The sequence below is a fragment of the Vidua macroura genome, unplaced genomic scaffold, assembly GCF_024509145.1.
Source record: "Vidua macroura isolate BioBank_ID:100142 unplaced genomic scaffold, ASM2450914v1 whyUn_scaffold_135, whole genome shotgun sequence".
Taxonomy (NCBI): domain Eukaryota; kingdom Metazoa; phylum Chordata; class Aves; order Passeriformes; family Viduidae; genus Vidua; species Vidua macroura.
In genome coordinates, this window is record NW_026530552.1 from 268,933 (window position 1) to 281,609 (window position 12,677).

Sequence of the window (12,677 nt, forward strand, 5' to 3'; positions counted from 1 at the left end):
CCCCGGTGTCCCTGTGGTGTCCCTGCAGTGACGCGGTGTCCCCGGTGTCCCCGCCGTGTCCCCGCAGTGACGCGGTGTCCCCGATGTCCCCCCGGTGTCCCTGGTGTCCCTGTGGTGTCCCTGCAGTGACGCGGTGTCCCCGGTGTCCCCACGGTGTCCCCATGGTGACGCGGTGTCCCCGATGTCCCCCCGGTTTCCCCGGTGTCCCCCCGGTGTCCCCGTGGTGACGCGGTGTCCCCGGTGTCCCCGCGGTGTCCCTGGGTGTCCTGGCTGTCCCCTGCTGTCCCCGGTGTCCCTGCGGTGACGCGGTGTCCCCAGTGTCCCCTGCTGTCCCCGGTGTCCCTGCGGTGACGCGGTGTCCCCGGTGTCCCCTGCTGCCCCCGGTGTCCCCGTGGTGACGCAGCGTCCCCGCGGTGTCCCCGCGGTGACGCGGTGTCCCCGGTGTCCCCTGCTGTCCCCGGTGTCCCCGCGGTGACGCGGTGTCCCCTGCTGCCCCCGGTGTCCCCGTGGTGACGCAGTGTCCCCGCGGTGTCCCCGCGGTGACGCGGTGTCCCCGGTGTCCCCTGCTGTCCGCGGTGTCCCCGCGGTGACGCAGTGTCCCCGGTGTCCCCACGGTGACGCGGTGTCCCCTGCTGTCCCCGGTGTCCCCGTGGTGACGCGGTGTCCCCGGTGTCCCCTGCTGCCCCCGGTGTCCCCGTGGTGACGCAGCGTCCCCGCGGTGTCCCCGCGGTGACGCGGTGTCCCCGGTGTCCCCTGCTGTCCGCGGTGTCCCCGCGGTGACGCAGTGTCCCCGGTGTCCCCGCGGTGACGCGGTGTCCCCTGCTGTCCCCGGTGTCCCCGCGGTGACGCGGTGTCCCCGGTGTCCCCGCGGTGTCCCCCAGCTCCGCAGTGAGTACATGCAGAGCTACGCCAGCAAGGTCAGCGAGGGCATGGCGCTGCAGCTGGGCTGCCTCGAGCTCAGGTACGCCTGGCCCTGTCCCCCGTGTCCCCTGCTGTCCCCTGCTGTGTCCCCTGTGTCCCCTTGTGTCCCCTGTGTCCCCTGCTGTGTCCCCTGTGTCCCCTGTGTCCCCTTGTGTCCCCTTGTGTCCCCTGTGTCCCCTGATGTGTCCCCTGTGTCCCCTGTGTCCCCTTGTGTCACCTGTGTCCCCTGTGTCCCCTGCTGTGTCCCCTGTGTCCCCTGTGTCCCCTTGTGTCCCCTGTGTCCCCTTGTGTCACCTGTGTCCCCTGTGTCCCCTGCTGTGTCACCTGTGTCCCCTTGTGTCCCCTTGTGTCACCTGTGTCCCACTGTCCCTGTGTTCTTCTGTCCTTGTGTCTTTGTGTCGTTTTGTCCCTGTGTCCCCTGCTGTCCCCTGCTGTCCTCTTGTGTCCTTTTGTGTCCCCTGGCCCCGTGTCCCCTTGTGTCCCCTTGTGTCCCCTTGTGTCCCCTTGTGTCTCCTGGCCCTGTGTCCTTGCGTCTTTGTGTCATTGTGTCCCTGTGTCCCCTGTGTCCCCTGTGTCCCCTGTGTCCCCTGTGTCCCACTGTGTCCCACTGTCCCTGTGTTCTTCTGTCCTTGTGTCTTTGTGTTGCTTTGTCCCTGTGTCCCCTGCTGTCCCCTGCTGTCCCCTTGTGTCACCCGGTGTCCTCTTGTGTCCTCTTGTGTCCTTTTGTGTCCCCTGGCCCTGTGTCCCCTGTGTCCCCTGTGTCCCCTGTGTCCCCTGTGTCCCACTGTGTCCCACTGTCCCTGTGTTCTTCTGTCCTTGTGTCTTTGTGTTGCTTTGTCCCTATGTCCCCTGCTGTCCCCTGCTGTCCGCTGCTGTCCCCTCGTGTCTCCTGGCCCTGTGTCCTTGTATCTTTGTGTCATTGTGTCTTTGTGTCCCCGTGTTCCCTAGTCCCCTCGTGTCCCCTGGTGTCCTCTTGTGTCGCACTGTCCCTGTGTTCTTCTGTCCTTGTGTCTTTGTGTCGTTGTGTCCCTCTGTCCCACTGTGTCCCTTTGTGTCCCCTGTGTCCCACTGTGTCCCACTGTCCCTGTGTTCTTCTGTCCTTGTGTCTTTGTGTTGCTTTGTCCCTGTGTCCCCTGCTGTCCCCTGCTGTCCCCTCGTGTCTCCTGGCCCTGTGTCCTTGTATCTTTGTGTCATTGTGTCCCTGTGTCCCCGTGTCCCCTTGTCCCCTCGTGTCCCCTGGTGTCCTCTTGTGTCCCACTGTCCCTGTGTCCTTCTGTCCTTGTGTCTTTGTGTCGTTGTGTCCCTCTGTCCCACTGTGTCCCTTTGTGTCCCCTGTGTCCCCTCGTGTCCCCTGTGTCCCACTGTGTCCCACTGTCCCTGTGTTCTTCTGTCCTTGTGTCTTTGTGTCGTTGTGTCCCTCTGTCCCACTGTGTCCCTTTGTGTCCCCTGTGTCCCCTTGTGTCCCACTGTCCCTGTGTTCTTCTGTCCTTGTGTCCTTTGTGTCATTTTGTCCCTGTGTCCCCTGCTGTCCCCTGGCGTCCCCTGCTGTCCCCTGCTGTCCCCTCGTGTCTCCTGGCCCTGTGTCCTTGTATCTTTGTGTCATTGTGTCCCTGTGTCCCCGTGTCCCCTTGTCCCCTCGTGTCCCCTGGTGTCCCCTTGTGTCCCACTGTCCCTGTGTCCTTCTGTCCTTGTGTCTTCGTGTCTCTGTGTTGTTCTGTCCCTGCTGTCCCCTGCTGTCCCCTGTGTCCCACTGTGTCCCACTGTCCCTGTGTTCTTCTGTCCTTGTGTCTTTGTGTCGTTTTGTCCCTGTGTCCCCTGCTGTCCCCTGCTGTCCTCTTGTGTCCTTTTGTGTCCCCTGGCCCCGTGTCCCCTTGTGTCCCCTTGTGTCCCCTTGTGTCCCCGCGGTGTCCCCTTGTGTCCCCTTGTGTCTCCTGGCCCTGTGTCCTTGCGTCTTTGTGTCATTGTGTCCCTGTGTCCCCTGTGTCCCCTGTGTCCCCTGTGTCCCCTTGTGTCCCACTGTGTCCCACTGTCCCTGTGTTCTTCTGTCCTTGTGTCTTTGTGTTGCTTTGTCCCTGTGTCCCCTGCTGTCCCCTGCTGTCCCCTTGTGTCACCCGGTGTCCTCTTGTGTCCTCTTGTGTCCTTTTGTGTCCCCTGGCCCTGTGTCCCCTGTGTCCCCTGTGTCCCCTGTGTCCCCTGTGTCCCACTGTGTCCCACTGTCCCTGTGTTCTTCTGTCCTTGTGTCTTTGTGTTGCTTTGTCCCTGTGTCCCCTGCTGTCCCCTGCTGTCCTCTTGTGTCCTTTTGTGTCCCCTGGCCCCGTGTCCCCTTGTGTCCCCTTGTGTCCCCTTGTGTCTCCTGGCCCTGTGTCCTTGCGTCTTTGTGTCATTGTGTCCCTGTGTCCCCTGTGTCCCCTGTGTCCCCTGTGTCCCCTGTGTCCCACTGTGTCCCACTGTCCTTGTGTTCTTCTGTCCTTGTGTCTTTGTGTCGTTGTGTCCCTCTGTCCCACTGTGTCCCTTTGTGTCCCCTGTGTCCCACTGTGTCCCACTGTCCCTGTGTTCTTCTGTCCTTGTGTCTTTGTGTTGTTGTGTCCCTGTGTCCCACTGTGTCCCTTTGTGTCCCCTGTGTCCCACTGTGTCCCACTGTCCCTGTGTTCTTCTGTCCTTGTGTCTTTGTGTTGCTTTGTCCCTGTGTCCCCTGCTGTCCCCTGCTGTCCCCTTGTGTCTCCTGGCCCTGTGTCCTTGTATCTTTGTGTCATTGTGTCTTTGTGTCCCCGTGTCCCCTTGTCCCCTCGTGTCCCCTGGTGTCCTCTTGTGTCCCACTGTCCCTGTGTTCTTCTGTCCTTGTGTCTTTGTGTCGTTTTGTCCCCGTGTCCCCTGGTGTCCCCTGTGTCCCCTTGTGTCCCCTGGTGTCCTCTTGTGTCCTTTTGTGTCCCCTGGCCCTGTGTCCCCTGTGTCCCCTGTGTCCCGCTGTGTCCCGCTGTGTCCCACTGTCCCTGTGTTCTTCTGTCCTTGTGTCTTTGTGTTGCTTTGTCCCTGTGTCCCCTTGTGTCCCCTGGCCCTGTGTCCTTGTGTCTTTGTGTCATTTTGTCCCTATGTCCCCTTGTCCCCATGCGTCCCACTGTCCCTGTGTCCCCTTGTCCCCATGTGTCCCACTGTCCCGGTGTCTTTGTGTCCCTGTCTCCCCTGTCCCCGTGTCCCTTGTCCCCAAGTGTCCCTGTGACCCTGTGTCCTTCTGTCCGTGTGGGGGTGGGGAGGGAAGTTCCAGCTCTTTTGGAGGTGGCAGGAGGACATGGGGGACATGGGGACATGGGGGGACATGGAGGGACATGGAGGGACATGGGGGACATGGGGATGTGGGGACATGGAGATGTGGGGCATGTGGTGGGGACATGGGGGGCATGAGGGACATGGGGGACACAGGGGACATGGGGACATGGGGGGTGTGGGGCACGTAAGGACATGGGGACATAGGGACATGGGGGACATGGAGGGATGAGGGGACATGGGGGACATGGAGGGACATGGGGGACATGGAGGGATGAGGGGACATGGGAGACATGGGGGCATGGAAGGACATGAGGACATGGTGGGACATAGGGGACATGGGGGACATGGAGGGACATGGTGGGACATGGAGGGACATGGGGACATGGGAGATGTGGGGGATGTGGGTACATGAGGGACGTGGGGACATGGAGGGACATGGGGGACGTGGGGACATGGGGGATGTGGAGGGACATGGGGGACATGGAGGGACATGGAGGGACATGGAGGGACAGGGAGGGACATGAGGACATGGGGGATGAGGGGACATGAAGGGACATGGGGACATGGGGACATGGAGGGACATGGGAGCATGGGGACATGGAGGGACATGGGGACATGGGAGATGTGGGGGATGTGGGGACATGGAGGGACATGGGGACATGAGGGATTTGGGGACATGGGAGACATAGGGGACATGGGGGACATGAGGGACATAGAGGGACATGAGGGACATGGTGGGACATGGTGGACATGGGGGATGTGGGGACATGGGGACATGGGTGACATGGGGGACATGGGGACATGGAGGGACATGGGGATATGGGAGATGTGGGGGATGTGGGTACATGAGGGACGTGGGGACATGGAGGGATGTGGGGACATGGAGGGACATGGGGACATGGGGGACATGATGGACATGGGGAACATGGAAAGGTGGGGCATGTGGTGGGGACATGGAAGGACACGGGGACATGGCGGGACACGCGGGCCACGGTGGCGTGTGTCACCGGCCGGCGTCCCCGTCCCCGTGTCCCCCAGGAGGTTCTACAAGGACATGCCCCAGAACGCGCTGGACAAGAAATCCAACTTCGAGTTCCTGGAGTGAGTCCGGCCCGGGGCTGGGGACCTGCTGAGGGCCTTCCTCACCCTCCTCATCGTCACCATCCTCCTCGTCCTCCTCATCCTCCTCATCTTCATCATCCTCTTCATCCTCCTGATCATCCTCATTCTCCTCATCCTCCTCGTCCTCCTCATCCTCCTCCTGCTATTCCTCATCCTCCTCGTCCTTCTCGTCTTCATCCTCCACCTGCTCATCCTCATTCTCCTCATCCTTTTCATCTTCATCATCCTCGTCATCCTCCTTGTCCTCCTCATCCTCCTCCTGCTACTCCTCATCCTCCTGATCATCCTCATTCTCCTCATTCTCCTCATCTTTATCATCCTACTCGTCTTCCTCGTCTTCCTCATCCTCCTCCTGCTATTCCTCGTCCTCCTCGTCCTTCTCATCTTCATCCTCCACCTGATCATCCTCATTCTCCCCATCCTTTTCATCTTCATCATCCTCGTCATCCTCCTTGTCCTCCTCATCCTCCTCCTGCTACTCCTCATCGTCCTCATTCTCCTCATCCTCCTCATCTTCATCATCCTCCTCATCTTCATCATCCTTCTGCTACTCATCACCCTCCTCATCGTCCTCATTCTCCTCATCCTCCTCATCTTCATCATCCTCCTGCTACTCATCACCCTCCTCATCTTCCTCATCCTCCTCATTGTCCTCATCTTCATCATCCTCCTCATCTTCCTCATCCTTCTGCTGCTCCTCATCCTCCCTCAGCTCCTCATCCTCCTCCTCCTCCCACATCTCCACATTCTCCCACATCTTCTCACCCTCCCTCATCTCCTCATCTTCTCACAGCTCCTCATCCTCCTGTGGCTCCTCATCCTCCTGTAGCTCTTCACCTTCCCACAGCTGCTCATCTTCCCAGTTTCTCATCCTCCTCATCCTCCTGTAGCTCCTCATCCTCCTCATCCTCCTCATCCTCATCCTCCTGCTGCTCCTCATCCTCCTCATCCTCCTACTGCTCCTCATCCTCCTGTGGCTCCTCATCCTCCTCATCCTCCTGCTGCTTCTCATCCTCCTCATCCTCCCACATCTCCACATCCTCCCACATCTTCTCACCCTCCCTCATCTCCTCATCCTCCCACAGCTCCTCATCCTCCTCATCCTCCTCATCCTCATCTTCCTCATCCTCCTGCTACTCCTCATCCTCCTCATTCTTCCTCATCCTCATTCTCCTGCTGCTCCTCATCCTCCTCATCCTTCTGCTGCTCTTCATCCTCCTCATCCTCCTCATCCTCCTCATCCTCCTCATCTTCCTCATCCTTCTGCTGCTCCTCATCCTCCTCATCTTCCTCATCTTCCTCATCCTCCTGCTACTTCTCATCCTCCTCATCCTCCCTCATCTCCTCATCCTCCCCGTCCTGGGAGATGAAGACGGGAACCCTCCGCCCCCTCTCCCGCACTCCGGGCTCCCCCTCACGCTCAGCGCGGTGCCCGCGTCGCCGGGATGGGAATTCCCGCTGACATTCCCGGGATTCTCTGCCCCGCAGGAAGGAGGTGGGGCTGGACCTGTTCTTCCCCAGCCAGATGCTGGAGAACCTGAAGGTGAGGGACACGTGGGCGTGACACGCGTGTGACACCTGGGGGCACGCGTGACCACGCCCTTGAGTGTGTCCGTGTGTCCATGTGTGTCCATGTGTGTCCATGTGTGTCCTTGTGTGTCCGTGTGTGTCCATGTGTGTCCGTGTGTCCATGCGTGTCCGTGTGTGCCCATGTGTGTCCATGTGTCCATGCGTGTCCGTGTGTGTCCCTGTGTGTCCATGTGTCCCTGTGTGTCCATGTGTGTCCGTGTGTGTCCGTGTGTGTCCGTGTGTGTCCCTGTGTGTCTGTGTGTGTCTGTGTGTGTCCATGTGTCCATGCGTGTCCGTGTGTGTCCATGTGTGTCCATGTGTGTCCGTGTGTGTCCATGTGTGTCCTTGTGTGTCCTTGTGTGTCCGTGTGTGTCCATGTGTCCATGCGTGTCCTTGTGTCTCTGTGTGTGTCTGTGTGTGTCCCTGTGTGTCCGTGTGTGTCCCTGTGTCTCTGTGTGTGTCCGTGCGTGTCCGTGTGTGTCTGTGTGTGTCCGTGTGTGTCCATGCGTGTCCCTGTGTGTCCGTGTGTGTCCGTGTGTGTCCGTGTGTGTCCGTGTGTGTCTGTGTGTGTCCGTGTGTGTCCATGTGTCCGTGTGTGTCCGTGTGTGTCCATGCGTGTCCGTGTGTGTCCGTGTGTGTCCGTGTGTGTCCGTGTGTGTCCGTGTGTCCGTGTGTGTCCATGTGTGTCCGTGTGTGTCCGTGTGTCCGTGTGTCCGTGTGTGTCCGTGTGTGTCTGTGTGTGTCCGTGTGTCCGTGTGTGTCCGTGTGTCCGTGTGTCCGTGTGTGTCCGTGTGTGTCTGTGTGTGTCCCTGTGTGTCTGTGTGTGTCCGTGTGTCCATGTGTCCGTGTGTGTCCATGTGTGTCCGTGTGTGTCCGTGTGTGTCCCTGTGTGTCTGTGTGTGTCTGTGTGTGTCCATGTGTCCATGCGTGTCCATGCGTGTCCATGTGTGTCCTTGTGTGTCCGTGTATGTCCGTGTGTGTCCATGTGTCCATGTGTCCATGCACGTCCGTGTGTGTCCGTGTGTGTCCGTGTGTGTCTGTGTGTGTCCCTGTGTGTGTCCATGTGTCCATGCACGTCCGTGTGTGTCCGTGTGTGTCCGTGTGTGTCCCTGTGTGTCCGTGTGTGTCCATGTGTGTCCATGTGTCCATGTGTGTCCGTGTGTGTCCGTGTGTGTCCGTGTGTGTCCATGTGTGTCCGTGTGTGTCTGTGTGTGTCCATGTGTGTCCGTGTGTGTCCATGTGTGTCCGTGTGTGTCTGTGTGTGTCCGTGTGTGTCCATGTGTCCATGCGTGTCCGTGTGTGTCCGTGTGTGTCCGTGTGTGTCCGTGTGTATCCGTGTATCCGTGTGTCCCTATCCCCACCCTCGGTCCTATGTCCATGTGTCCACCTCCATCCCGGTGTTCCCATACCCGACCCCGCCCCCATCCCGCTGTTGCCGTATCCCATGCCGCCCCCATCCCGGCATTCCCGTATCCAACGCCGTGTCCATCCCGTCATTCCCGTATCCCACATCATCCCATCCCGGCATTCCCGTATCCCACACCGCCCCCATCCCGGCATTCCCGTATCCCACACTGCCCCCATCCCGGTGTTCCCGTGTCCAACACCGTGTCCATCCCGGTGTTCCCATATCCCATACCATCCCCATCCCATCATTCCCGTACCCCACACCACCCCCATCCCGGCGTTCCCATATCCCACACCGCCCCCATCCCGGCGTTCCCGTACCCCACACCGCCCCCATCCCGGTGTTCCCGTATCCCACACCACCCCCATCCCGGCATTCCCGTATCCAACGCCGTGTCCATCCCGTAATTCCCATACCCCACACCATCCCATCCCATCCCATCATTCCCGTACCCCACACCGCCCCCATCCCGGTGTTCCCATATCCCACACCGCCCCCATCCCGGCATTCCCATATCCCACACCATCCCATCCCGGCGTTCCCATATCCAACGCCATGTCTATCCCATCATTCCCGTACCCCACACCGCCCCCATCCCGGCATTCCCATACCCCACACCATCCCATCCCGGTGTTCCTATATCCCATACCATCCCCATCCCGGCATTCCTGTATCCAACGCCGTGTCTATCCCGTCATTCCCATATCCCACATCATCCCATCCCGGCGTTCCTGTATCCCACACCGCCCCCATCCCGGCATTCCCGTACCCCACACCGCCCCCATCCCGGTGTTCCCGTACCCCACACCGCCCCCATCCCGGTGTTCCCGTATCCCACACCGCCCCCATCCCGGCATTCCCGTATCCAACACCGCCCCCATGCCGGCATTCCCATACCCCACACCATCCCATCCCGGCATTCCCATATCCAATGCCGTGTCCATCCCAGCGTTCCCGTACCCCACACCGCCCCCATCCCGGCGTTCCTATATCCCACACCGCCCCCATCCCGGCATTCCCGTATCCCACACCGCCCCCATCCCGGCATTCCTGTATCCAATGCCGTGTCTATCCCATCATTCCCATATCCCACATCATCCCATCCCGGCGTTCCTGTATCCCACACCGCCCCCATCCCGGCATTCCCGTACCCCACACCGCCCCCATCCCGGTGTTCCCGTATCCCACACCGCCCCCATCCCGGCGTTCCCGTATCCCACACCGCCCCCATCCCGGCATTCCCGTATCCAACACCGCCCCCATCCCGGCATTCCCATACCCCACACCATCCCATCCCGGCATTCCCGTATCCAATGCCGTGTCCATCCCCGCGTTCCCGTACCCCACACCGCCCCCATCCCGGCGTTCCTATATCCCACACCGCCCCCATCCCGGCATTCCCGTATCCCATACCATCCCCATCCCGGCATTCCTGTATCCAACGCCGTGTCTATCCCATCATTCCCATACCCCACACCGCCCCCATCCCGGCATTCCCGTACCCCACACCGCCCCCATGCCGGCATTCCCATACCCCACACCATCCCATCCCGGCATTCCCGTACCCCACACCGCCCCCATCCCGGTGTTCCCGTATCCCACACCGCCCCCATCCCGGCATTCCCGTATCCAACGCCGTGTCCATCCCGTAATTCCCATACCCCACACCATCCCATCCCATCCCATCATTCCCGTACCCCACACCGCCCCCATCCCGGCATTCCTGTATCCCATACCATCCCCATCCCGGCATTCCCGTACCCCACACCATCCGATCCCGATGTTCCTGTATCCCACACCGCCCCCATCCCGGCGTTCCCGTATCCAATGCCGTGTCCATCCCGTCATTCCCATATCCCACATCATCCCATCCCGGTGTTCCCGTATCCCACACCGCCCCCATCCCGGCATTCCCGTACCCAACACTGCCCCCATCCCGGTGTTCCCATATCCCACATCGCCCCCATCCCGGCATTCCAATATCCCACACTGCCCCCATCCCGGCATTCCCATATCCCACACCATCCCATCCCGGCGTTCCCATATCCAACGCCATGTCTATCCCATCATTCCCGTACCCCACACCGCCCCCATCCCGGCATTCCCATACCCCACACCATCCCATCCCGGTGTTCCTATATCCCATACCATCCCCATCCCGGCATTCCTGTATCCAACGCCGTGTCTATCCCGTCATTCCCATATCCCACATCATCCCATCCCGGCGTTCCTGTATCCCACACCGCCCCCATCCCGGCATTCCCGTACCCCACACCGCCCCCATCCCGGTGTTCCCGTACCCCACACCGCCCCCATCCCGGTGTTCCCGTATCCCACACCGCCCCCATCCCGGCATTCCCGTATCCAACACCGCCCCCATGCCGGCATTCCCATACCCCACACCATCCCATCCCGGCATTCCCATATCCAATGCCGTGTCCATCCCAGCGTTCCCGTACCCCACACCGCCCCCATCCCGGCGTTCCTATATCCCACACCGCCCCCATCCCGGCATTCCCGTATCCCACACCGCCCCCATCCCGGCATTCCTGTATCCAATGCCGTGTCTATCCCATCATTCCCATATCCCACATCATCCCATCCCGGCGTTCCTGTATCCCACACCGCCCCCATCCCGGCATTCCCGTACCCCACACCGCCCCCATCCCGGTGTTCCCGTATCCCACACCGCCCCCATCCCGGCGTTCCCGTATCCCACACCGCCCCCATCCCGGCATTCCCGTATCCAACACCGCCCCCATCCCGGCATTCCCATACCCCACACCATCCCATCCCGGCATTCCCGTATCCAATGCCGTGTCCATCCCCGCGTTCCCGTACCCCACACCGCCCCCATCCCGGCGTTCCTATATCCCACACCGCCCCCATCCCGGCATTCCCGTATCCCATACCATCCCCATCCCGGCATTCCTGTATCCAACGCCGTGTCTATCCCATCATTCCCATACCCCACACCGCCCCCATCCCGGCATTCCCGTACCCCACACCGCCCCCATGCCGGCATTCCCATACCCCACACCATCCCATCCCGGCATTCCCGTACCCAACACCGCCCCCATCCCGGTGTTCCTATATCCCACACCGCCCCCATCCCGGCATTCCCATACCCCACACCATCCCATCCCGGTGTTCCTATATCCCATACCATCCCCATCCCGGCATTCCTGTATCCAACGCCGTGTCCATCCCGTCATTCCCATATCCCACATCATCCCATCCCGGCGTTCCTGTATCCCACACCGCCCCCATCCCGGCATTCCCGTACCCCACACCGCCCCCATCCCGGTGTTCCCGTATCCCACACCGCCCCCATCCCGGCATTCCCGTATCCCATACCATCCCCATCCCGGCATTCCCGTATCCAACGCCGTGTCCATCCCAGCGTTCCCGTACCCCGCACCGCCCCCATCCCGGCGTTCCCGTATCCAACGCCGTGTCCATCCCGGCATTCCCGTACCCCACACCGCCCCCATCCCGGCATTCCTATATCCCATACCATCCCCATCCCGGCGTTCCCGTATCCAACGCCGTGTCCATCCCGTCATTCCCATATCCCACATCATCCCATCCCGGCGTTCCTGTATCCCACACCGCCCCCATCCCGGCATTCCCGTACCCCACACCGCCCCCATCCCGGTGTTCCCGTACCCCACACCACCCCCATCCCGGCGTTCCCGTGTCCCACACCCGCCCCCATCCCGGCGTTCCCGTGTCCCATTCCCGGCGGGTGTCCCGGCAGCCGCGGCAGCTGCGGAAGATGATCCAGCAGACGTTCCAGCAGTACGCGCTCCTGCGGGAGGAGGAGTGCATCCTGAAATTCCTGCACACCCTGGCCGCCTTCGCCCCCATCGACCAGGAGAACTTCCGCTGCCAGCTCGTCGTGCGTGCCCGGCAGCGGGATACGGGAATGTGGGAATGCGGGACACGGGAATGTGGGACACGGGATACGGGATAGGGGATATGGGAATGTGGGATACGGGATACGGGAATGTGGGAATGTGGGATACGGGATACGGGAATGTGGGAATGTGGGATAAGGGAATGTGGGATACGGGATATGGGAATGCGGGATATGGGAATGTGGGATACGGGAAGGTGGGATATGGGATACGGGAATGTGGGATACGGGATACGGGAATGTGGGATACAGGAATGTGGGATATGGGAATGTGGGATACGGGATACGGGAATGCGGGATACGGGAATGTGGGATACGGGAATGTGGGATACGGGATACGGGATATAGGAATGTGGGATATGGGATATGGGATACGGGAATGTGGGATACGGGATATGGGATACAGGAATGTGGGATACGGGAATGTGGGATACGGAAATGTGGGATACGGGAATGTGGGTTACGGGATACGGG

At 60.8% G+C, this 12,677-nt stretch overlaps 1 protein-coding gene across 1 annotated transcript in view; it reads left to right on the forward strand.

Moving 5' to 3' along the window:
* Nucleotides 1-12,677, forward strand: part of PTK2B (protein tyrosine kinase 2 beta) — a gene marked incomplete at its 3' end in the record, with an annotated part of 72,142 nt that overhangs the window by 35,205 nt on the left and 24,260 nt on the right. Inside the window, 4 exon segments of the mRNA XM_053969208.1 lie at nt 882-961; nt 5,224-5,286; nt 6,796-6,850; nt 12,045-12,185. Coding sequence (XP_053825183.1) covers nt 882-961; nt 5,224-5,286; nt 6,796-6,850; nt 12,045-12,185 — 339 coding nt within the window.